The 24,680-nt window shown below is 47.0% G+C and overlaps 2 protein-coding genes across 9 annotated transcripts in view; both read right to left on the reverse strand.

Annotated features, from left to right (window-relative positions):
* Positions 1–24,680, reverse strand: part of LOC309714356 (receptor-type tyrosine-protein phosphatase mu-like) — a 220,385-nt gene that overhangs the window by 11,756 nt on the left and 183,949 nt on the right. For all 8 annotated transcript variants that reach the window (XM_082546726.1, XM_082546722.1, XM_082546725.1 and 5 more), the window contains 11 exons: positions 19,915–20,002; positions 18,282–18,358; positions 17,995–18,031; positions 14,835–14,932; positions 12,590–12,706; positions 4,208–4,362; positions 3,969–4,104; positions 3,341–3,490; positions 2,461–2,634; positions 1,516–1,647; positions 1,241–1,366 (listed from right to left, as the gene is read on the reverse strand). In XM_082546726.1, the coding sequence (XP_082402852.1) occupies positions 1,241–1,366; positions 1,516–1,647; positions 2,461–2,634; positions 3,341–3,490; positions 3,969–4,104; positions 4,208–4,362; positions 12,590–12,706; positions 14,835–14,932; positions 17,995–18,031; positions 18,282–18,358; positions 19,915–20,002 (1,290 nt within the window). The remainder of the gene's footprint in view (positions 1–1,240; positions 1,367–1,515; positions 1,648–2,460; positions 2,635–3,340; positions 3,491–3,968; positions 4,105–4,207; positions 4,363–12,589; positions 12,707–14,834; positions 14,933–17,994; positions 18,032–18,281; positions 18,359–19,914; positions 20,003–24,680) is intronic.
* Positions 7,453–10,273, reverse strand: LOC309714371 (uncharacterized protein). Its single transcript, XM_082546781.1, has 2 exons — positions 8,145–10,273; positions 7,453–8,108 (listed from the first exon to the last, which is right to left on the reverse strand). The coding sequence occupies exons 1-2, from the start codon at positions 10,257–10,259 to the stop codon at positions 7,899–7,901; spliced, it is 2,325 nt and encodes a 774-aa protein (XP_082402907.1). The 5' UTR covers positions 10,260–10,273; the 3' UTR covers positions 7,453–7,898.

Here is a 24,680-nt window from a genome sequence, read left to right on the forward strand (position 1 = left end):
AAAGAAGACGGCCAATAGAACCCTGCACAGGGACGGGCTGAGAAAGAAGACGGAGGCTACGACCCAAAGGGCAGCGGCCCCACAGTGAAGCACGGTGGTGGCAGTATTATGCTGTGGGCATGCTTCACTGCGTCTGGACCTGGGAATTTCATCGAGGTGGGTGGATCCATGAAGAAAGAAGGATATGTGAATGAAGACCTGAAGCAGTCAGGCTAAACTAGGTCGGAGTCATCACTTTGTCTTCCAGCATGTCAACAACCCAACGCATATGTCGCTCCTGGTGAAGATCAAGGCGAGCGTGACAAAGCCCTGACTGTGGGCTGAGACCAAATGTAAGCACAAGAGCAGCCTGGGTGTAAACCTGGCTGGACTTGAGTTTGGCTCAAGTTTGTTACTTACATTAAATCAATTTAATAAATCAAATTTCAGTGTATTTTATTTGACATTCCAACCTACTGATACTTACAGAGTGAAGGGCAGCCAGGTTTTTACAGGAAACAAACTAAGGCTACATCCACCCGGGTATTTTTGAAAACGCAAATTTTTCTATGCGTTTGCACCTTTCGTCCACACGTAAACTGCGTTTTCAGTCACTGAAAACTGAGATGTTTAAAAACTCCTGCCAGGGTGGAGATTTTTGAAAACCCAGTTTTTGCGTTTACATGTGGACGAGGAAAACGGAGAAAACGCAGCGTCAAAGGTGTGCGCCTACACACACAGTTACTGTCCTTCCACACACAGGACTCGGTTCTGCTTCTATGCGCCATCTTTGTTCACTCTTTCCCACCGAGGCTTCTAGACTTCTGATTGGCCAACATTTCTACACGGTTAGGAATATATCGCCACCTGTTGCTTTGGCATCTTCCTAGCGCGTTTTTGTGGTTACGTGTGGACGGGATTTTTAAAAAACGTGGCAGCGTGCTCGGTGCTTGATCAGATTTGAAGTTTAATTTTTCGCTGTAGAAAGAAGTTTTCTTCCCACGCAGAGTTTACAGCAGGTGTTTCTGTCACTTTTTACAGAATCAGACTTAAAGTAATGTGATTACTTCCAAGCTTTAAATGCTGCATGGTCATACTCCCTCCAACACTCCATATTATCCATTGTTGATCTGCACACGTCTGTTGCTACCACGGACGTCGCACGCGCTCACGTCATTGTCATGAGACACTCTCACAAACAAAATCACGGTTTAGTAACGCAGCATATTTACGGGTAAGTAACAGTAATCTAAAAGCGCACCCTGGCTGTGTTGTAGATCCTGAAGATTCGGCTGATCACGTCCTCCTCCAGGTCAGCGGACACGAACTCCACCTGCAGCGAGCCGAGGCGATGGAGACCGTTCTCTGGCCAGTACTGAGGGCACAGCTAACACACACATACACAAAGGGAAGTTATTGATCAGCTCATGAGTTTTACACCGCCCTTACCAAAGCACCTGTGCTATGATGTCATCATCACCCACCTGTTCTAATATATCTGAAAATCTTTGAGTGTGTGTGTGGGTGGAGCTTCACCTGTGCGGGGTCGACATCATTCAGCATGACAATGGATGTGCAGTGGTAGTCGAGGACCAGGCGCCAGAAGTCCTTCACCGTGTTGGGCAAAGGATGCTGGGTAACGATGAACGCCGACGGCTGCTTGTAGCTCTGCATGACACGAGGTCAGTCAGACAGCAGGAAGTGATGTCACACAAGCAGACACAGCAGGGTGGATGTCACTGTTGTACACAGCCGTGCTCAGGATTTCCGACGTCGGTGTTTTCAGCAGATTTCTGAACGCGTGCTTCCTTCTTTGAACCTTAGCGTTAACTTTGATATTTTAAACACTTTCCTGGAGTTTCTATAGCGACAGCTGTCTGGCTGCCTCAGGCAGGTCTGATGTGGGTGTAACTGACTCGGAGGCAGTGACGCTTGTGCTCCGAGTGCCCTAACACTCGGTGTTAAAGCCTCTGCTGCATCGACACCGAGCAGCACTTGCTAATGTTAGCTTAGAAGAGAAGTCCTCCACTCACTATCGCCACCAAATGACAGGCTCCAAGTATAACACAGAATCCAACACATCTCCACAACAGGGCAACAAGCTCACCTGAAGGACTTCACACAGAATTCATGAATGATCTGCGCTCAGCGAGAAAGCCGCTGCAGCAGGACAGCACGATGGCAGAGCGACTGAGTGTTCTCCGCTTCAGTCCTCTGTGCTGTTTGCTAAACAAAGAATCTGACGGCTGGGCTGGTCGCTCTCAGAGTTTCTGATTGGTTTACTTTTCAGCCTAATGTTCTCCTTCACCTGCACTCACATCTCTTTGGGCCAAACTGAGAGATCCAGTGAAAAGATATCGGATCAGCTCCCCATCTTTAATCTGCTTCACTTATTGTGGAACAAAAGCTTCGAATCAAAGCTGCGAATCTGCAGTCACATTCATCAAACCCACTGTGTGTGTGTGTGTGTGTGTCACGTACATCCATGAGTGCAGCGTTGATGTAGTTGGAGCTCTCCCCGTCGATGGTGATGAGGAAGGGCAGGCAGCGGTCTGGAGGCAGCACGTCCATGCAGCGGTTCTTCTCATGGTTTCTGGGCAGCAGAGCGATGCTGCAGTCCTCCACTCGCAGAGTCGGCGTCACCATGTTCAGCGTCTGTGCGCGCACACACATGTAACAGGACACACACCTGACACCTTCTTTCTAACCTAATGAGTTGATCTCATGTCATATTTTTACTTTCTCAGACTTCGGAACATTATTATTTTCATTGATTTTGTTTAATTTTTGTTAACATTAATTTTGTTATTTGTAATCATTTAATTAGTGATTTAATTTTTGTCTTCATTTTTTAAAATGTCTTCAAGTTTTAATCTCGTTGTTTGTTTTTGTTTGATTTTTAAGTTTTATTCATACAGTGTAAGTGTGTTGTGTCACCAGTTTGTTACCAGTTTGTTACTGGGTATCTGTGGCACTTTTATTTTAACCGTGTCGTTTATTGTTGTGTATTTTTACTCGCTGTCATGCTGCTGTAACACAAAAGCGTCCGATGTGGGATCAATAACGTATCCATTTAAAGTAAAGACGCTACAGCGACACAGAGAGAACAATCATATGACCCCCTATGAGCAGCACTTTGGCGACAGTGGGAAGGAAAAACTCCTTTTAACAGGAAGAAACCTCAGACAGAACCGGGCTCAATATTTAGACTGTATAATATGAATTTCTGACTTTTATTTTGAAACTGCGGTGCAATGATGTCATCACTCAGAGCTGTGATGTGGTTTGATTATTTCATGGACGCTGGCAGGTTCGTGCTCTAAACGAAGCGTGAAGAATATTAACATGGTCGTCACGTTACCCTGAACTCCTCTTTGATCTGACTCGAGTTGGTCTGAGGATCCAATCGGTTCATCTCATAATAAACCGACCGCAGCTGACTGGCTGGAATCGCTGTGTCACCGCACAGACACGCCTCCAAGATGGCATCGTGGATGAAGACGTACTGCTCCTGGTAGACAGAGGAAGGTGGTCAGACACTGTTTAAATAAGCTCCTCCTCCTCCTCCCCAGCTCTGACTGACGGGACGTCGGCTGCTGAAATGTCACTTCATAAAAGATTAATGTCAGCGCACGGCGGCTGGAGAACAGGCGAGTGACATTCAAAGTTAGAGAAGGTCATCGCGGCGTTCATTTCTGTCATTTCCTGTCAGTCAGCGATGAAGATGTGAGGACGAGTCGGAGACAATGAGGAATGATCGATGAAACTTTGATCATGAATGAAGCTGAGTAACTGAGCACGTGCAGTTTGAAACATTAAGTTATTAGTGATCACGTAAAACAGTGTTTACCTGCAGGTCAGAACACCTGCACACAGGTAGAAGGTATTTCACTGTGTGAATGTGTGTGTGTGTGTGTGTGTGTGTGTGTGTGTGTGTGTGTGTGTGTGTGTGTGTGTGTGTGTTTGTGAGTGAGTGAGTGTGTGTGTACCTCAGTCTGGACCATGTTAACCCTTCGTGCTCTCAGCTCGCGGACACAATTGTAGATGTCAACCACGCCCTCTCTCTCCGCCATGTCCAGCATGATGTCGATCACGATGAAGCATCCTGTACGTCCCGCCCCCGCACTGACACACACACACACACACACACACACACACACACACACACACAGTCACGTCAGCAGTGATGAAGTTTCTTTGTTACTAGTAATGACAGTAAAAGTCGTACCTGCAGTGGACCACAGTGGGACCGGCGGTGGGTGGGGTTTTGGCCTTGACGCGGCGGATGAAGCCGAGCAGCCCGGTGGCATGAAGCGGGACGCCGTGATCAGGCCAACCGGTGAAATGAAACTGACGGATCTCCCTGATCTCTGCCACACCCCTCTGACACAGACAGAGAGCGGAGGTCAGGTCAGTGCACAGGTGTGTGTACATGTCTGTGTGTGTGTTACACCTCTGTGTGCACAGGTCTGTGTGTGCACAGGTGTGTGTACATGTCTGTGTGTGTGTTACACCTCTGTGTGCACAGGTCTGTGTGTGCACAGGTGTGTGTACATGTCTGTGTGTGTGTTACACCTCTGTGTGCACAGGTCTGTGTGTGCACAGGTGTGTGTACATGTCTGTGTGTGTGTTACACCTCTGTGTGCACAGGTCTGTGTGTGCACAGGTGTGTGTACATGTCTGTGTGTGTGTTACACCTCTGTGTGCACAGGTCTGTGTGTGCACAGGTGTGTGTACATGTCTGTGTGTGTGTTACACCTCTGTGTGCACAGGTGTAACATAAAGATATTTTAGCTTTAAGTCCTTCAGTTGCTGGCGGTGACATCAGAATACCTTCACTGACCACGTCAGTCCCAAATACATTCATAATAAACACTGATAAACTGGGCCCCCACTGACACATGCATGAAGCATCCATAGAAACACAGCTTCTGATTACTCACACACCTGTGCACTTTCAAGATGGCGCTGCAGATGGCAGCCTCGGTACTGCGCTCTCTCGCACTTTTTTTGTTTTTGTTTATTTTCTGCACTTTTGATCACTCGAACCACATCACTTTCCCCAGAGATCAACTGCTAAACATCAGGCAGTCATCTCACAATAGTTCTCATTTTTCACAAACCCGGAAAGTTTTTTGGAGATTTTAGTTGGAGGCGCAGCAGCTCTCTGTGGCTCCTGGAGGAGACGTAGACGGGGGACTCACGCTGGTGCGCTGGTGAAACTATGTCGGCGAGGATTCCGCACGGGACTCTCCTCCATTCACCTCCCAAATCTCCGCTCCCTTCCAAACAAAGTCAATGAATTACTTCTCTTAAACTGGACTAACAAGGACTTTGCACGCTCTGCTGCCCTCTGCTTCACTGAAACCTGGCTCAGTGAGCGAGTCCCAGACGCTGTCTTAAATCTGCCGGGCTTCACTGGGCGGACTGCGAAATGGAGCTGTCAGGGAAAACAAAGGGTGGTGGAGTCTGCTTCTGCATCAACGAAGGTTGGTGTACTGATGTCACAGTGTTACAGAAACACTGCAGCCCACACTTGGAAAGTTTTTTCATCAACTGTAAACCTTTTTATTCACCGCGGGAGTTTTCTTCCTTCATGGTGGTTGGAGTTTACATCCCTCCACAGGCCAACGCGAACAACGCACTGTGCGAGCTGGCTGACCAGATTACTACCCTGGAGAGGACATTCCTGGATTCCTTTACAATTATTCTTGGGGATTTTAACAGAGCAAACCTAAACCACGAACTCCCTAAATACAGACAGCATATAGACTGCCCCACCAGGGACAACATCATACTGGATCACTGCTACACCACTCTAAAAGATGCCTATCGCTCTGTGCCCCGGGCAGCTTTGGGAAATTCTGATCACTGCATGGTCCATCTTATTCCAGTTTATAGGCAAAAACTCAAACGTGCGAAGCCTGTAGTCAAAACTGTGATGAAGTGGACTAACGCAGCAAAGCAGGAACTGCAGGACTGTTTCGACTGCACTGATTGGACTGTTTTTGAAGCTGCATCTGAGAACCTGGATGAGCTCACGGACACTGTGACATCAAACATCAGTTTCTGTGAAGACGTGTGTGTGCCAACAAAGACCTTTTGCACATACAACAACAATAAACCATGGTTCACTCCTAAACTTCAACATCTTCGTAAGGCCAAGGAGGACGCCTACAGAAGTGGTGACAGGGCCCTGTACAAGCAAGCCAGGAACACACTGACCAAAGCAGCTAAAAGCATCTACTCCCAGAAGCTGGAAGAACAGCTCTCAGCCAACGACCCAGCATCAGTGTGGAGGGGCCTGCAGGAAATCACCAGCTACAGACGCCCCCCACCCACTGTTGAAGCAAACAAAGACCTGGCCAACGAGTTAAACACTTTCTACTGCAGGTTTGAGACAGACAGACTCCCACGCCCCACCCTCCCCTCCCCAGGGACATTGCTTCAGACATTGACCCCCAACACACCTTCCACCTCTCCCCCCTTCACCCCCACCCTCCCCAATCCAGACCCAACGACCACCACCACCACCCTCCCCAATCTAGATTCAACGACCACCACCACCCTCCCCAATCCAGACCCAATGACCACCACCACCCTCTCCAATCTAGATTCAACGACCACCACCACCCTCCCCAATCCAGACCCAATGACCACCACCACCCTCCCCAATCCAGATTCAACGACCACCACCACCCTCTCCAATTCAGACCCAACGACCACCACCACCCTCCCCAATCCAGATTCAACGACCACCACCACCCTCTCCAATTCAGACTCAACGACCTCCACCACACCTCTCACCCCCTTTCCTCCTCCCTGAAACTAAGAATACACACTCAGGATGTGAGCCGACTATTCCAGAAACAGAAGCCCAGGAAAGCCCCTGGACCAGACGGCGTCTCACCCTCCTGCCTCAAAACCTGTGCTGAACAGCTGGCTCCCATCTTTACTCGCATCTTCAACAGATCCCTGGAGCTGTGTGAAGTTCCCTCCTGCTTCAAACGCTCCACCATCATCCCTGTTCCCAAGAAACCCATCATCACAGGACTGGATGACTACAGACCTGTCGCCTTGACGTCTGTGGTCATGAAATCCTTCGAACGACTGGTGTTAGCCCATCTGAAAGACATTACAGGCCACCTGCTGGACCCTCTGCAGTTTGCCTACCGGGCAAACAGTTTGGTGGATGATGCAGTGAACATGGGGCTGCATTAAATCCTGCAACACCTTGACCGCCCGGGAACTTATGCCAGGGTCCTGTTTGTGGACTTTAGTTTGGCTTTTAACACCATCGTGCCTGAACTTCTCTCCTCCAAACTCTCCCAGCTCAGCGTGTCACCAGCTACCTGTCAGTGGATCACCAGCTTCCTGACAGATAGAAAGCAACAAGTGAGGCTGGGGAGATCACCTCTCGGTCCCTCAGTATTGGTGCCCCTCAAGGATGTGTTCTCTCACCACTACTGTTCAAATTCAAATTCAAATTCAAATTTTATTTGTCACGTACACAGTCATACACAGTACGATATGTAGTGAAATGCTTGGACAACTGCTCGTGACCTAAAGAAAACAAAAAAGGAAAAGGCTATGAATAAGATAGGAAATAAATATGAAAAATTAAAAAGGGTAAATTTAACTAGGAAGGAATAAAATATAAATTAAGGTTAAAAATGAAATAACTGTACAACAAAATACACAATATAGAACTGTATAAGAATGTATGAAGAAATATAAATAAATATATACACAATAACAGCAGCTGTACAAGTATTAACTGGAAATAAAGAATATAGTGACCAGTGTTGTGCAATCCACATTATGTCTTGTGCAGTGCAAATATGCTTAAAGTGATTTAAGTAATGAAGTAAAACAATGTCCAGAATGTCCAGTGTGTGTGTAAGAACCATATGTGTGGGTCAGTACTGTGTGGTGGTGTGATTGAGAGACCGTATCGCCTGCGGGAAGAAGCTCCTCCTCAGTCTCTCTGTGTTGGTCTTCAGGGAGTGGAATCGCTTTCCTGACCTCAACAGAGAGAACAGTCTGTTGTTGGGATGGCTGAGGTCCTTCACGATCTTCCTGGCCTTGGTCCAGCACCACCTGCTGTAGATTGAGTGCAGGTCAGGGAGCTCGGAGCGGATGGTGCGCTCAGCTGACCGCACAACCCTCTGTAGAGCTCGTCTGTCCTGCATGGTGCTGTTCCCGAACCAGGTTAAGATGTTTCCCGCCAGGATGCTCTCTATGGTGCACGAGTAAAAGTTCCTGAGCACCTTGGAGGGCAGTTGGAAGTCTCTCAAGCGTCTGAGGTGGTAGAGACGCTGTCGGGCCTTTTTCACCACGGTGTTGATGTGACAGGACCATGACAGGTCCTGCGTGATGTGAACTCCGAGGTATTTGAAGCTGTCCACTCTCTCCACTGGGCACTCGTTGATGACGGGGGTCTGGTAGTTCCTCTCCTGCTTAGTGCTGAAGTCCACTATCAGCTCCTTTGTCTTACTGACGTTTAGAAGGAGGTTGTTCCTCTGGCACCAGTTCTCCAGATTCCTAATCTCCTTCAGGTAGGCCGTCTCGTTGTTATCAGAGATCAGGCCCACCACGACGGTGTCGTCAGCAAACTTGATGATGGTGGTGGAGCTGGTAGTGGCCACGCAGTCATATGTGTACAAAGAGTACAGCAGGGGGCTCAGAACACACCCCTGGGGGGCTCCAGTGCTGAGAGTGGTGGAGGCTGAGACATGTCCGCCCATCCTTACTGCCTGTGGTCTGCCAGTTAGGAAGTTGGAGATCCACTGACACATAGATGAGCTGAGTCCCAGATGCTCCAGCTTGGTGGTGAGTGTGGAGGGAATTATGGTGTTAAATGCAGAGCTGTAGTCTATGAAGAGCATTTTAACATAATTCCACCTTCTAGTGTCCAAGTGAGTGAGTGATGTGTGGAGGAGATGAGAGATGGCATCGTCTGTGGAACGATTTGGACGGTAAGCCAACTGTAGTGGGTCCAGTGTGTCTGGTAGTGAAGAAATGATGAAGTCTCTGACCAGGCGTTCAAAGCACTTCATCACTACTGAGGTGAGGGCTACAGGGCGATAGTCATTGAGAGAAGCAGGGTGGGGTTTCTTCGGGACAGGAACAATGATGGACTCTTTGAAGCATGTGGGGATCACCGACTGAGATAAAGAGATGTTGAATATCTCAGTGAACACAGGAGCTAGCTGGTATGCGCAGTCTCTTAGGATGCGACCTGGGATGCCGTCTGGTCCTGCTGCTTTCCTGGTGTTCACTCTCTTGAAGGCTCTCCTTACTTCATGCTCAGAGATGACGAGCACGTTTCCGGTGCTGGCAGTATCTTCCTGTCTGCAGCCGTTAGCGCCGCTAACACTAGCATTGTTGGAGTCCTTAGCTGCAGCCTCGAAGCAAGCATAGAAAGTGTTCAGCTCGTCTGCCAGAGTCACGGCCGCGTTCGTCATACCGGTTGTTGGTGCTTTATAGTCCGTTATTGTCCTTAGTCCCCGCCACAGGCTCCTAGAGTCACTCTGTTGGAGTTGTGACTCTAGTTTCCTCCCGTAGCGCTGCTTCGCCTCTTTCACCGCCCTCCGCACGTTATATGACGCGGCTTTGTACGGGTCCATGTCCCCCGTTGTGAGTCCCGTGTTGTAGGCAGCGGTGCGGGATCTCAGAGCGTCGCGGATGGTTTTATCCACCCACGGCTTCTGGTTGGGAAACGTTGTGATAGTCTTTGTCTCCACGGTATCATCCGCTAGTTTCCCGATGAATCCCACAACTGCTTCCGTAAACACGTTGACGTCATCGTCGGAGCTGTTTCTGAACATGCCCCAGTCTGCGTCATCGAGTGCGTCCTGTAACGCGGCCACCGATTGATCCGTCCAGCGCGCGACCTTCCTCTGAAGCGGAACTTCCTGTTTCAGCCTTTGTTTGTATTTTGGCATGAGGAAGATGGCGGCGTGATCAGATTTGCCAAACGGAGGACGGGATTGTGCCTTGTAGCCGTCCTTGACCGTAGTGTAGCAGTGGTCCAGTGTCCTTTCACCCCTGGTGGGGCAGGAGATGTGTTGATAAAAGTTCGGCGCTGCGCGTTTGAGGTTGGCGCTATTAAAGTCCCCCGTCACAATAAGCGCAGCGTCCCGGTGTTGTGTCTGGTGCTGTGTGAGTGCCTCATGCAGCTCGCATAATGCGGTGACCGTGTCCGCTTGTGGTGGAATATAAACGGCACTTACAATGACCGATGTAAATTCCCGAGGTAGATAAAAAGGACGACACATGATGGACAGTAGTTCCAGATTTGGTGTGCAGGAGCGTGTGCGAGGAACAACGTTCGCACTGTTGCACCAGTTGTTGTTCACCATTAAACACACGCCGCCTCCCCTTGACTTCCCCGAGTCCCGTGTCCTGTCCATGCGGTGAACCGAGAAGAACTCGGCCGGCTGGATGGCGTGGTCCGGCACCGCTGGGTTCAGCCATGTCTCGGTGAAGCAGAGGAGATTGCAGTCCCGATGTCTCTCTGGAACTTTACCCTGGCCCTGAGGTCGTCAAGCTTGTTCTCCAGTGACTGGACGCTGGCGAGCAGGATGCTAGGCAGAAGTGTGCGGTGTGCACGAGCTCTCAGCCTGTTCCTGACGCCGGCTCGTGTCTCTCTAGGCCGCCGCCGCTTCCCTTTGTTCTCCCTCAAGATCTCACTTGGCCAGCTCGGATCCGGAGTTAAAAACTTCGAATTGTGAGTACATTGTAAACCAATAGAAACAAGAGTGTCACTGTCATACCTAATGTACCCAATGGTGATGATTTTGCCGATTTAGAAACGCTGAAAACTAACTTAAAAAACAAAGACAAAGAAAAAGTGGTCGGAGCAGTCGTGACGGCAGCCAACCTCACCGGCGCCATCTTCTCCCTCTACACTAACGACTGCACCTCCAAGAACTTGGCTGTCAAACTCCTAAAGTTTGCAGATGACACCACTGTCATTGGCCTCATTCAGGATGGTGATGAGTCTGCATACCGGCAGGAAGTTGAGCGGCTGGTACGCTGGTGCAGTCAGCACAATCTGGAGCTGAACACTCTTAAAACTGTAGAGATGACAGTGGACTTCAGGAGACATCCCTCAACTCTGCTCCCCCTCACCATATCAGACAGCCCGGTGTCGACTGTGGAGATCTTCAAGTTCCTGGGTACCACCATCTCCCAGGACCTGAAGTGGGAGACCAACATCAACTCCATCCTCAAAAAGACCCAGCAGAGGATGTACTTCCTGAGACAACTGGGGAAGTACAGTCTTCCACAGGAGCTGCTGATCCAGTTCTACACTGGTCATTGAGTCTGTCCTGTGCTCCTCCATCACAGTCTGGTATGGTGCAGCCACTAAACAGGACAGGAGCAGACTGCAGCGGACTGTACGGGCAGCAGAGAAGATCATCATGCCCCCCTGCCCTCCATCCAGGACCTGCACATCTGAAGAACCAGGAACCAGGCAGGGGAAATCATCACAGACCCCTCACACCCTGGACACAGACTTTTTGATCTGCTGCCCTCTGGCAGACGGTACAGAAGCCTGCAGACCAGGACCACCCGACACAGGAACAGTTTCTTTCCCCTCGCCATCTCCCTCCTAAACAGTTGACCTGTCACACTGCTCCCACTGCCAGACTGCAGCTGCACCTTATGCACATTGTGTAGTATTCACTCAACCCCATTTCATTTCTGTCATCCTGTAGTTTATGTATATAAGTTTGGATTGGTTATTTATAGTTGGTTTACACAGCTTTGTGTATGTATGTGTACGCATGTGTAATGTATATATAGACACGTGTGTGTGTGTGTGTGTGTGTGTGTGTGTGTGTGTGTGTGTGTGTGTGTGTGTGTGTGTGTGTGTGTGATTTACATTGCTGTGCTTGTGAGTCACCATCTACCGGAACCAAATTCCTTGTATGTGTCTGCACATATACATGGCCAATAAACACGATTGTGATTCTGATTGCTCAGCACACTGGTGATGCTATGGTCCCTGACACGGGTTGTTGCTAGGTGGACGCAGGTCTAACGTCGTCCTGACGACTGTAGTTTAGAACGAGCTTCCCTTTAGACGGTGCGATGACGCAGATCACGTGATGACGTTTGTTGTGGATTTTTCCAGCAGGTGTAATATTCCCGTTCAGTTTGTTCCTGTCAGGTTACCATACCAGACTCTGACACTCTGTCCAACATGCTTACACTCACGTCCTGATAAGATTCGCTCTCTTGTAGATTACATCAACATTATCCACAAAATTCTCCAATATAAAAACACGACTGACCTCTGACCTGGAATCAACAAATTTACCTCACTCCTCCACCCACGTCCCTGAGGTAAGGTGGGGTCAGAGTTCCTCTGAAAGGAAACAACTGAAGACAACTCTGTGCTGTGTCAGTGTCAGCGAGCTGAGGTCACGGCGGCCTACACCTCGTGTAGATCCTTTGTTCATGTGCATGTTCAACTTTATTGTAACAGCTGGAGAACAGCTGCACTGATGGAGCTGAACTGAACTGTAGAGGTGTGTGTACACAGAGGTTTTTGGACATAACGAAGGATTGTGTGTGTGCGTATGTGTGTGTGTGTTACCTTCTCTACAGCAAAGGTCCGGATCACGTACTCAGACAGCAGCTGAGTCTCGATCAGCGTCACCTTCATGTCGCCGTAGATCTCCGTGTCATCAGGCCAGTACTTACAACACTTCACCTACACACACACACACACACACACACACACACACACAGGATTAAATTGCCTCATTAATTAAACAGAAACACAAACAGAACAAAAGCAGCTGATATTAAAATCTCATTAGAGGCTCCGCCCCCTCCCCCTCTCCTCATTAACAGCTAATTACTGCAGAGCTAATCACACTGTCACCATGACAACCAACGAGGTAAACAGGGAGGGAGGGGTGAGAGAACAAATCAGGCTAACGTGACAGTGTGTGTGTGTGTGCGTGTGTGTGTGTGAGAGACAGAGGGAGACAATCAGGCTCTATCCCAGAATCCCCCCTCTGTAAAGGAGGGGAGCAGTTCCCTGGTGCCTTCTGGGTAATGAGGGCTTAGCGACGCCCGCCTGCAGGTGTGTGTGTCTGATCTCAGGTTCGATCCTTTATTTTCAGGAGGAAATGGCGGCGTGTTTATCAATTTGCAGCGCGATTCACAGGAGCACACCGTGAGTTTCCCAGAATGCCGAGCAAATGCGATGAGGTCACACAGCCACTACCCAATAGTTAGAACCTGAGCACGCCACCCTCAGAGACGGACGGCTGTGAGGAGCAGTGCGTCAGAGTCCTCGAGGATGCAGTGCCGCTACGCCGCAGCGGGAAAGTCAATGCTCAGAGAAGCAAATCTGAAACACGCAAAGTGTCTGTGAAGGTTCTCGGTCATCCAGGTCATCGTAGTTTGAGGAGCTTGCAAAGAAAAGCGTCTGGGCTTCTTTAGGTTTCCATGAAGACGTTTCACCTCTCATCCAAGAAGCTTCTTCAGTTATAAGAGCAAATGGTGGAGAGTCCCAGAATTAAGCCTGTGGGAGTGTCCCCAAGATGATTGATCCTTTACCTAATCACACGGGTGTGGGTCCCAATCAGCCAAGGTTTCGGGTGAGCTCATTGTGAAACCTGGCCCCACCTTATCATGTGATTTCCTGAGGTCAGATGGCCCAGGATGTGAGTGGGCGTTAAGGCGTCTGGGGAGGGATCTCAAAACTGGATTATAGATGGCAGAGAGTTGGTGTCGTAAACCCCGCCTCTGTTCAAAGATGGTCGCTCACAGTGGACATAGATGCTTCTTTCACTCCTCTTTCAAACCATCTGTCCTCTCTGTCCAAAATGTGAACATTGGCATCCTCGAAAGAGTGACCTTTGACCTTTAGATGCAGATGGACAGCTGAGTCTTGTCCCGTGGAGGTGGCTCTTCTATGTTGTGCGTTTATGAATTGGCTGTTTGGTCCAGGAAAGGCAAACAGTTGTCCTTTGTGTCTTCCCTGGTGAACTTTGTTTTTATCCACAGCGTTAATGTGCGCAGTGAAGGATTCCACTTCTTGTGTTTTGATTTTGACCCAGGTGTCGTCTACATATCTGTACCAGTGGCTGGGTACTCTTCCTTTGAAAGAGCCAAGAGCCTTCCTTTCCACTTCCTCCATGTAAAGGTTGGCTTCAATAGGTCAAGGTCAAGGTCAAGGTCAGATTTATTTATATAGCACATTTCCAACAGCCGATGCTGCACAAAGTGCTTAACAATAACAATAAAATTAAAAACTACAGTGTAATACAATAATAACAATAGAAACAATAAAATAGAAGAGTGACACGGGGGAGCCCATGGCACAGCCATGTTTTTGTCTGTAAAAGCCTTCGTTGTATTTGAAATATGTATTGGTGAGGCAGAGGTCTAACAGTGTGCAAATGTGATCGATATGAAGCCGGTTCTGTTTATTCGAAGGACCTGTCTGTCTTTAGTTTTTTTCTGACAGCTGTAGGTGTGCAGGTGAGGAGAGACCACATCAAATGACACCGTGGTTTCATCTGGATCAAGTGTAAGTTTCTGGACCTCGTTGTTGAGGTCGGTGGAGTTTGTGGTGAGTTTTTTTATTTCTTACAACTGAAGAAGCCTTTCCGACCCACAGGTACACGTCTGTGATCGACACGCTGTTTACTGCAGGTGACCGTGAGTCAGAGCATGAGAAGAATAACAGGAGACATGAGAGCGGCACTCTGGGAAACGGAGTCCCAAACTTCATCAGCAAGGAAATAACAACCAGATGGCTGCACCGATCCACGTGTGTGTGCGGGCACATGTGTGTGTGTGTGCACGTGTGTGTGCGTGCTCACCCGGCCGACCTCCACCAGGTTGGTTACCATGACGATGGCGGCGGTATTCTCCTGCCAAACCATCCTCCAGAAATCATACACCGTCTCCTGCATGGGACCTGAGACACATACAGTAAACTTCACATTAGACTGCAGAGCTCTACATGAATCATAATCACTCTTTTAATTAATTAAAATGAAGCGCACGCACACACACACACAGAAAATATTTTTAATTACTGTTGACAGTCTGTGTTTTGACGAGCTAATTAGTTCATGCTAATCCATTCCTGTCCTCAAGTGTTTTACAGCGAGAATCTGCTGTGAGCACACACACACACACACACACACACACACACACACACACACACACACACACACACACTGCATATTCATGCTCACAGACTGACATGCTGGCCCAAACACTACTGTTTGTTCAGGACGATGGATTTCTACCTGGAGATCTGATCTGTGTGTGTGTGTGTGTGTGTGTGCGTGTGTGTGTACAGTCAGTGTCAGGTGATTTGGCGCCACCTGTGGTCAGAGGTGGAACTTGTTTTGTTGTTCTGGCTTTCTGAGCAACAACAACACATCGTGTGTTTTAATATTCACGACTTAAAACTGAAACTTTCTGAATTCTGCTTCAAATAAAAAAGTGAAGTATGTAACTACAATTCTCAGAATGCTTTGGCACACGGACCTGTTGGCTCTCAGGTTGGATGTGACTGTGAAACTGCAGGAAACCTAAAATCTCACAGATTCTCTGTGATGTTTTTGCTGATGCTGTCCTCAGAAAGAGTCTGAACAACACGTCTGAACCTTAACATCCAAAACAATCCAGATGTTATCGAATACAGTCAGTCCATCCATTTTTGATGGATGACTGTAGCTCCCCCCGCCCCCACACTGAGACGTCCTCCATCTCTGACTTACCGTTAGAATACCAACCAAGCTCTCACTATGGTTGTACTGGGGCCAAATGACCCGTAACAATGGGCCAGACACCCAACACACCTGAAGAACCCTCTACAGGGTTCTCTGAGGGTAGAGTTTGTTCTCCAAGTCCAAAAAACACAAGTAAACTTGGGCAAACTCCCATGGACCGTCAAATATCCTCAAGAGTCCAGTGTTCTGCGAGCAGGACGAAAACCCCCTTGATCCTCCAGAACCTGAGGTTCAAGTAATGGAGGGACTCTCGTTTCCAGCACCCTGGCATAGATTTCTTAAACATGGAGCCACCACCTCAGTCTCCCAATCCAGATGCGCCGCCCCAAATCTCCATGTTGCAGTAGTGGTGTGTCAGGCAGGACAGCCCTACCAAATCCAGAGCCTTCAGGAACTCGAACCTCATTCACCCTAGGGTCAGTAGGGTGGATGAGGTAACATTACCCCTAGTGATAAATGGTAAATGGCCTGCATTTGTATAGCGCTTTTTCTAGTCCCTAAGGACCCCAAAGTGCTTCACACTACATTCAGTCATTCACCCATTCACACACACATTCACACACTGGCGATGGCAAGCTACATTGTAGCTAGTGATGGGTGAGTGGTCCCCCTCCTCAACGGACCCTGCTTCCATTACAGAAGGTGTGACTATGGAATTGAGCAGATTCTCAAAGTGTTCCCTCCACTGCATGACTATATCATCCTACCATCACTGTAGACAGTGTGTGTAGAATACCTCATTCTCCTGAATAAATGGCACCACAACAGCTGACAGCTCCAACCGAGTGTCACATAGCTGCAGAACCAATGATACGATTACAAAAATCCATCAACCTGCGGCCTACGGGGTCCTGGTGCACTTATGAACACATATTCAAACACGGTATTCATTGTGGACCAAGTGTAGCACAGAAGCCCAATAGCAGGACACAACTCGGGCATGCTGTTCTTTCCATGCACACCCCTCCAGGTCACACAGTCATTGCCCATGTGAGCGTTTAAGTCCGAGACTGGACTTTCCAGCACCTCACCCAGTGACTCTAAGAAGGCTGGATACTCTAAACTGTCCTTTGGCGCATAGGCACAAACGACAGTCAGAACCTATTCCTCCACCTGAAGGCGCAGGGAAGCAACCGTCTCATCCACCAGGAAAACCCCAACATACAGGCAACAAAGCAGGGGATACAAGTGTACCCACCCCTGCCCACCGCATCTCAACCAGGGCAACTCTAGAGTGGAACACAGTCCAGCCCAGAAAACTGGCTCCAGAGCCCGAGCAAAGTGTTGAGGTGAGGCCGAGTACATGCAGTCAGTACCTCCCAAGCTCACGCACATCTCAGCCTCAAACCCACCACAGCCTAAAACATTCTTAATAAACATATTTAAAAAATAAAAGCATTGTTCAACCAAAGGTAAGATTTTATTTGACTCCTACATAAATGCTTCAGCCTCCTCTTGTCGGGGCTGAGTAGCCAGAGAGTTTTTGGAGCAGACCCAAATGCAGACACAAGAGAGACAGAACCAAGTTTAAGAAAAGAAGAGCCATTAATTTAGGCTGAAACACAAAGGTACAAAAGTAAGAGAGAAAGCAAAACCAAGGGCTAAATCTAAACTGGGAAACTAGGAACTGGGAACACGGGGGAGATGAACAGACAACCTGACAAAGAACAAAGGAAGACAGAGGACTCAAATACATGGAGGGCAATGATAGAAGTAGAAACATCTGGGAAACACAGCTGACACAAATGAACATGGCACCACAAGGGAAGCAAAAGCAGACACACCAAACATGACTATCACACAGGAGGAAAGGCAGATGAGAGAGGGACATGATGGGGTGGAGAACATGGAACAACACACAGGAAGGGGAGACGAGACAACATGGAAATGGAAATATAACTAAACAGAGCAAAAAGATACTCAAAAATAGAAAAGTAAAATACTACACACAAAGAAATCACAAAGCACTGTGAACATCAAAAGGTGACACCTCTAATCTGCTTCACTCAGCTAATTCTCACAACTCTGCTGAAGTCTTAAGAGTTCTGCACAATGTACAGGTCAAGGGCTTTTATTGTGAAAGAGTCGGTGCAAGTAGAAGCATATATTGTTTGTCTGGGAGGGATTGTGCAATGTCACGTTTCCTGCTGGCGTCGACGTAACCCCTCGGCTCAGGTTTTTTCTTTAAAAACATCACGAGCAGCTAAAGAAGAAGAAGAAGCTGTGGGTTTCTTACCCTGGGTCGCGATGTAGTGGTTGGGTCTGTGGTAGCCCTGCGAGAGGGAACAGAGAGGTTATACCCACACACACAAACTCATGATCATATGAACAAAAACATGCAGTGTGTGTGTGTGTGTGTGTGTGTGTGTGTGTGTGTGTAGCTGTTGGGAGCCAACATGTCTGTGATGTTTACACACAGCTGACACTGACAGAGACGGTCGTCATGGAAACATAGTCGACCAGGACGTTTCACATCGACGTTTATAGGAAAGTAAACTCTGTGTGTGTGTGTGTGTTACTCACGTCTACATAGTTAGCGTTGATGTAGTCCGAGCCGCCGCCTCCATCCTGAGGCTGCAGACGCACACGAGAGTGATCATCTAACACACACACACACACACACACACACACACACACACACACACACACACACACACTGTTAGTTCGATCCTCAGTTCCTGAGAATAAAACATCTAATAATAAATTAATAAAGTTTTAATTACAGTTGTTCAATAAAATGATGAAAACTGTGTGTGATGTTTCAAAATGATGACATTAAATTTAAATAATAACTGAATAAAAAAAATGAAGATAAATTTAATGAAAGAAAGTAAAAACAAATCAAAGTTGGAGCTGAATTGTTCCCGTGTCACCGACCACAGAGCGCCCACGTCATCTCTGACGCCTGTAGCACACTGGCTGTTACTACTGTCATTCACACAGATAGGTGTGTGTTTGTGTGCGTGTGTGGGGGGGGGGGGGTGTGAATGTAAAATGTGTCCCTGCAGGCCACCGTAGCTCACAGCCTCGGCCTTCATCACACCTCATTAGCATAATTACACGCCACAGGGCCCTGTGTGTGTGTGCGCGCGCATGTGTGCTTCCTGATGTTCTTCAGCAGCTGTCAACACCGACTTTGTGGGACGTCAGCTGAGCAGTTACATGATGTGTTTGTGAGACCTGGGGCAGTGTGCTGATCAAAACTGACACCAGATCCGCCTGACGGACACACACACACACACACACACACACACACACACACACACACACACACACACACACACAGCTTGTCTGAAACTGCAGGTTTTCTCTCTGACATCGTTTTATGCCACCTGACTGATTAGCATCTGGTTTCTCTATAACTTCCTGTGATTGGTCTGAAAGCCGAAAGCTTCAAAGAAAAGTTTTGACACCAGGACCAAACAAGATCAGTTCACTCTGATTCCAGACTGGTCCTGGGAACGAGTCACAGCTGGACTCTGGGCTGGACTCAAACTGAGACATCAGTCTGGACCTCAGGAGGTCAAAGCAGCAGCAATCACACAGCGCAGAGTCGGTGACACGAATCGTAGCCATGATGGAAAAGTAAAAGAGGCTCTGCTGAACTTTCAGGTGGAAGACTGGACTGAAAAACTGCACTGACTGCTGACCAAGGACTGTTTGGGAATTTGAAGAGGACTATCAGCTCCTGGAAAGTTCGAGTACAGAGCCAATCCAGGATCTAAGGGGACCAACAAGTCCTATATCAAGTCCAAGACAGAGACCAAACGGAAGACTTGGAAACACTGTCCCGGGACAAGTTCTGGGACTCTGTCTCCATATCTATGGATATATATAGTTTTTGTAACCGTGCTGCTGCCATTTTGATCACACGAGCGCAGGATGGCGTCAGTTTTTACCGCCAGTGTGACGAGCTCTCTCAGGTCACTCTGAGCTTGATAAAAGGAAGCTGTCTGGGAACCAAACCCTCCTCCTGTCCCCGTGCTGCTGTGCAGGTTTGGCCTGACATGAGAATCCTGCAGCGAGACGCCCAAAACTCATGTCAGACCAACACCTGAGGTCAGCGTTCCCGGTCTCATGTTATTAACTGTCCGTGGACACAAACAGCTGAAATCAGCCTCTATGACGGACGCAGGTGACGTGCACGGGTACGTACAAGCAATGATGTTGCCGTAGCGATTCTTCATGCGGTTCTCGTCCTTCTTGGCCGAATCCCAGGGAGCGGACTGTCCCTCAAAGAAACTCTGAAAAGACACAGAGAGGGGGGTTAGTTTGAAGGCAGCGAGTGATGAATAATTCAGAGGACGTGTTTGATTTCTGTGCCTGAACCACACAGACGCCAGTTTTACGCTCTGAGCAGATGATTAGGTCCAATTAGGAGCAGGCAGCTCAGAGAGACGCCCCAGGCTCCAAACACGCTCTGGTCGCTGCGTTTCCACACAAAGACACGACTTCACCTGTGTGCGTGCACCGATGCTTCACACCACCAAGAAGCTCCAGCTTCTCTGTTGTGTCACTGCACATGCACGCTTGGCTCTCACTGTTTTTGTGTGTCTTTGCTGTGATTTTGTATATTCCTGCATGTCGTTGTGAGTTCTCGTGTTTGTTGGGCTGCTCTTTGTGATTTGACGTCTCTTTGTGCGTCTGCATCACGGGTTTGTGTAAGTAAGTAAGTAAGTAAGTAAAATTTTATTTATATAGCACATTTCTAGATAAAAAATCACAAAGTGCTTTACAAGGTATAGGCACAGATTAAAAAGACAAAGTACAGTCAAAAGTTAACAAAATGCAATTTTAAAAAGATGTGTTTTTAGCTGTTTTTTAAAAGTAATCAGCGAATCAGCAGATCTTAAGTTCTGAGGAAGAGAATTCCACAGTCTGGCGGCCACAGTAGCAAAAGCTCAATCACCCCTAGTTTTCAGTCTCGTATACTGAATAACAAGTAGGCCCTGACCACAAGACCTCAGAGACCTACTAGGGGCATAGGGCTGTAAGAGTTCAATGATGTATGATGGTGCTTGTTCTTGAAGAGCCTTAAATGTCAGAACCAGAATCTTAAAGTGGACTCTGAATTCGACAGGGAGCAAGTGTTACTGTATAAGCAGCGGTGTTATATGTGAGTATTTCGATGTTTTCGTCAGAAGCCTTGCTGCAGCATTTTGGACAGTCTGCAGACGCTCCAGGTGTTTGTATAAATGTGTGTCTTTTGTTTCTTTGTGTTTCCTCTGAGGAACATTTTGCTCTGCAGCTGTGTGTGAGTCTTTTTGTGTGTGTCTCTATCCTAAACTGACAGCAGAATCTTCAGCAGTCATACACTTGTTTGTCTGTGAAGGTTCTCAGTCATCCAGGTCATCGTAGTCTAAGGAGCTTGCAAAGAAAAGCGTCTGGACTTCTTTAAGTTGCTTGAAGATGTTTCACCTCTCGTCCGAGAAGCTTCTTCAGTTCTAGGATCAAATGGTGGAGAGTCCCAGATTTAAGCTTTGTGGGAATAACCCACCAAGAGGGACAAAAGGACCCCCTAATGATCCTCTGCCTAATCACATCAGCCAAGGTGTGAAAACGGGTGTGGGTCACAACCAGCCAGGGTTTTGGGTGAGCTCATTGTGAAACCTGGCCCCACCCTATCACGTGATTTCCTGAGGTCAGATGGCCCAGGATGTGAGTGGGCGTTAAGGCCTCTGGGAAGGATCTCAAAACTGGATTATAGATATTATCACTTTATTGATAACAGAACACTTTTCATTACTTATAACTCCTGTTTAAATGTTCATTAGGCAAAGATAATGCAAACTCATGGAAATTTAGGGTATTCTATACAGTTTGTTCAAAGTTGTCTGACTCTCCAGATATAAATGAATTGTGTCTTTAGAGTTGTAAATGCTTGACTGAGTGTCTTTTATTTAGGTACATTTCTATTTTATAAATAAAGGTAATTGTGACTATTAAAAGTGTTCTTCATTATATTTTCATGTAACTTTGTTATGAAAAAAAAAAGTCAAAAGGAACCATTGGCCCCCAGGCATCTTCACTTTATAAAATTTGGCCCTCTTTGCAAAAAGTTTGGACACCCCTGCCTTAGACCATACACTTGTTTGTTTCACCTTCTCCTGACTGTTGAGTTGATCTACTGTGGGGTTTTTTCCATCGCATTCCTTCACCTTGTTTCTGCCCACTTCATGACCTCGTTGGTCTTTCAAGTGGTTTTACATTGTCTCATATCTACAGTCAGTTTGTTGGGTTTTTCTGTTGTTTTCTACTCTTTGATAATTGGCGGAGACTTGACTTGCTGGTTGGACCCTATTTTGTCGTTAAAACCGACCTCTCTGAGTAAATCAGCGTCGCACGTTCACTCTTCCTTCTCTACATATGGGGTTAGAGATATTTGGCGCCATCTGACTGATAGGGAGCGTTTCTTTTTCTTTAATCTGCCTCACACCTCTTCTAGGATAGACTATTTTTTCTGAGATAATTGTTTGACTAGTATTGCGTGTGCCTGTGAATACCATGAAAATAGTTAGATCATGTCCCCTTAAGTTTGGCCCTGTCTATGCCCGACTTCCCTGCATCAGGCAGGAGTTTAAACCCCACACTGCTATCACATAATACCTTTATATAATTTATAAATAACCATATTAAACTTTTTCTAGACCCAAACATCCCCACAACCTCTGGGGACAGAATATCTCAGGAAAAACGTAATAGAAAAGCAAGAATTGGCCGATAAAATAAAAGACTTGGATCATCAGTATGCACACACGAAGGATCCCAAAGATCTAAATCCAAAGTAGCTAGGCTGAATCCTGGCTCAGACCCCCGCTGTAACAGGTGTGGGTCTGATGTCTGGGAAGAGGTTTTCTATACTCTGAATAAGGAAACTGGCTCCTAACCCCCTACTTGCTCTCTTTGGTACAGTGGGTGAGGATGATAAGTGTATTACTGGGGCAAAACGCTGGGTGCTGTCTTTTGGTTCCCTCCCGGTGAGGTGAGACATTTTGGTGAGGTGGAAGGGTGCTGCCCCGCCCACCCATGTCTTGCTGATCTTATGTCTGATCTCAGTCTTAAAAAGATCAACGTCTCGTTCCAGAATGAAAATGGCAAATTTGATCAAATTTAGGGTTCTTTTCTGACAAATTACTCAATCCTTTCATTTAAGCATTTTGGATTAACTCAAGGCTTTTCAGGGAGTTTTTAGGACTTCCTGATAATAATGAATTACAGTCATCCAGCCTGATGTTTCTGGCAAAATACATTTATATTAAAAAATCAATTCAGAATTTAATTAATAGATATCAGATTATTCAAACTAAAATCCATTTGAATCTGGAAATTGATCTTTTAAACCCAGCCCTAGTCAAAGACCCTGGTCCGTGATAAAATCAGACAAACTCTGAGTAAGGTGCAGGTTAACAACAAATCAAATTTAGTTTTGAGTCAGTTAGAGTGGACGAGGCTAAGCATCACACTTTCAAATGAAATAAAACACTATGGGTCTATAGTGATTGGCGCCACACCGCCGCCTCGGCCTGTGCTTTAAAGATTCTTATAGTTAGAATGACTCGTGGGTGTTGATTCATTTAAACTGACATAACCAACTGCAACCAGGTTTCTGTAAGGCAGAGTAAGGCTACGTCCACACGTACACAGCTATTTTTGAAAACTGAGATTTTCCGTTTTCGTTTTTTTTTTAAATCCCGTCCACACGTGCAGTTTTGAGAAAATATCACCGTCCACATGTAAACACTAAAAACAAAATGTTGGCCAATCAGAAGTCTAGAAGCCGGGAGGGAAAGACTAAACAGGGTTTTGTACCCTCACTAAACCTTCAGGACTTCTGAAAAGTTTGTGCTGTCCTGGAAAGGCAGATAATTTTGTTACTATTCAAGTGCCTTCAACATTTCAAATGTTAATAACAAAGACAGTATTTTGGTTGGTGTAGACTCACAACTCAGGAATGAACAAAATGCATACAGCACACATAAATTAATTTTTTAAAAAAGTAAATTTGTAAAAAAGTAAAAATGTTTGGATTTGGGTTGTGAGAGGGTCTGTGTTGGATATAGAAGCCCCGTCCGAGGTTCACTCAGACGCCTGTCTGTGTAAACGGAGGGACGGTAACTGTAAGTGTGTTAAAACTGCAGATAGTCAGATTAACAGCAACAGTATTTTGTTTCTATCTGCCATTGTAGACATAATCTCATGTAAGCAGTAACGTGGCGCACAGCGTCACGTCAAAAAGGCGCACACCTTTGACGTTGTGTGACTAAATCTCTGTTTTCCTCGTCCACACGTAAACGCAAAAACTGAGTTTTCAAAAATCTCAGTTTTCAGTGATTGAAAACACCGTTTACATGTGGAGGAAAGGTGCAAACGCATAGAAAAATCTGTGTTTTCAAACATACCAATGTGGACGCAGCCTAAATCAGGATCTTGATCTCATATTAAATCATTGGCTAACAGGGGCTTAGAAGAGAAAACTTAATGTTTAATAGTTTTAGTCCATTATTTAGTGCAGATGTGGATACTGTATTGTTCTTTCTTTGTAATTGTTTATGTTTAAGTTGTTTGTTGCTGGTTTTTAGTTTGTTTTTTGTCTGTTTGGAAGCTGACACAGTCTCTATGGAGATGGGTTTTTGGGGGGGTAGCAGGAGGAGAGAAGCTGCAGAGAGGCGTGTAAGACTGCAGCTCTGCTTCCTGGTCCCAACTCTGGATAGTCATATTTTGGGGGGTTTAATAAATTTGTCCATATTTCTAGAAATGAGAGCTGCTCCATCCAAAGTGGGATGGATGCCGTCTCTCCTAACAAGACCAGGTTTCCTCCAGAAGGTTTGCCAATTATCTATGAAGCCCACATCGTTTCTGGGACACCACTCAGACAGCCAGCAATTTAAGGAGAACATGTGGCTAAACATGTCACTCCTGGTC

This window comes from Aulonocara stuartgranti (genome assembly GCF_965226115.1).
Source record: "Aulonocara stuartgranti genome assembly, chromosome: 9".
Taxonomy (NCBI): Eukaryota; Metazoa; Chordata; class Actinopteri; order Cichliformes; family Cichlidae; genus Aulonocara; species Aulonocara stuartgranti.

Coding starts and splice junctions, on each gene's coding strand:
- LOC309714371 (XM_082546781.1), bottom strand. CDS start 10,259: ATGTGTCGTCCTTTTTATCTACCTCGGGAATTTACATCGGTCATTGTA. Junction 8,109..8,144: donor ACAGACGAGCTCTACAGAGG/GTTGTGCGGTCA, acceptor ATCCGCTCCGAG/CTCCCTGACCTGCACTCAAT.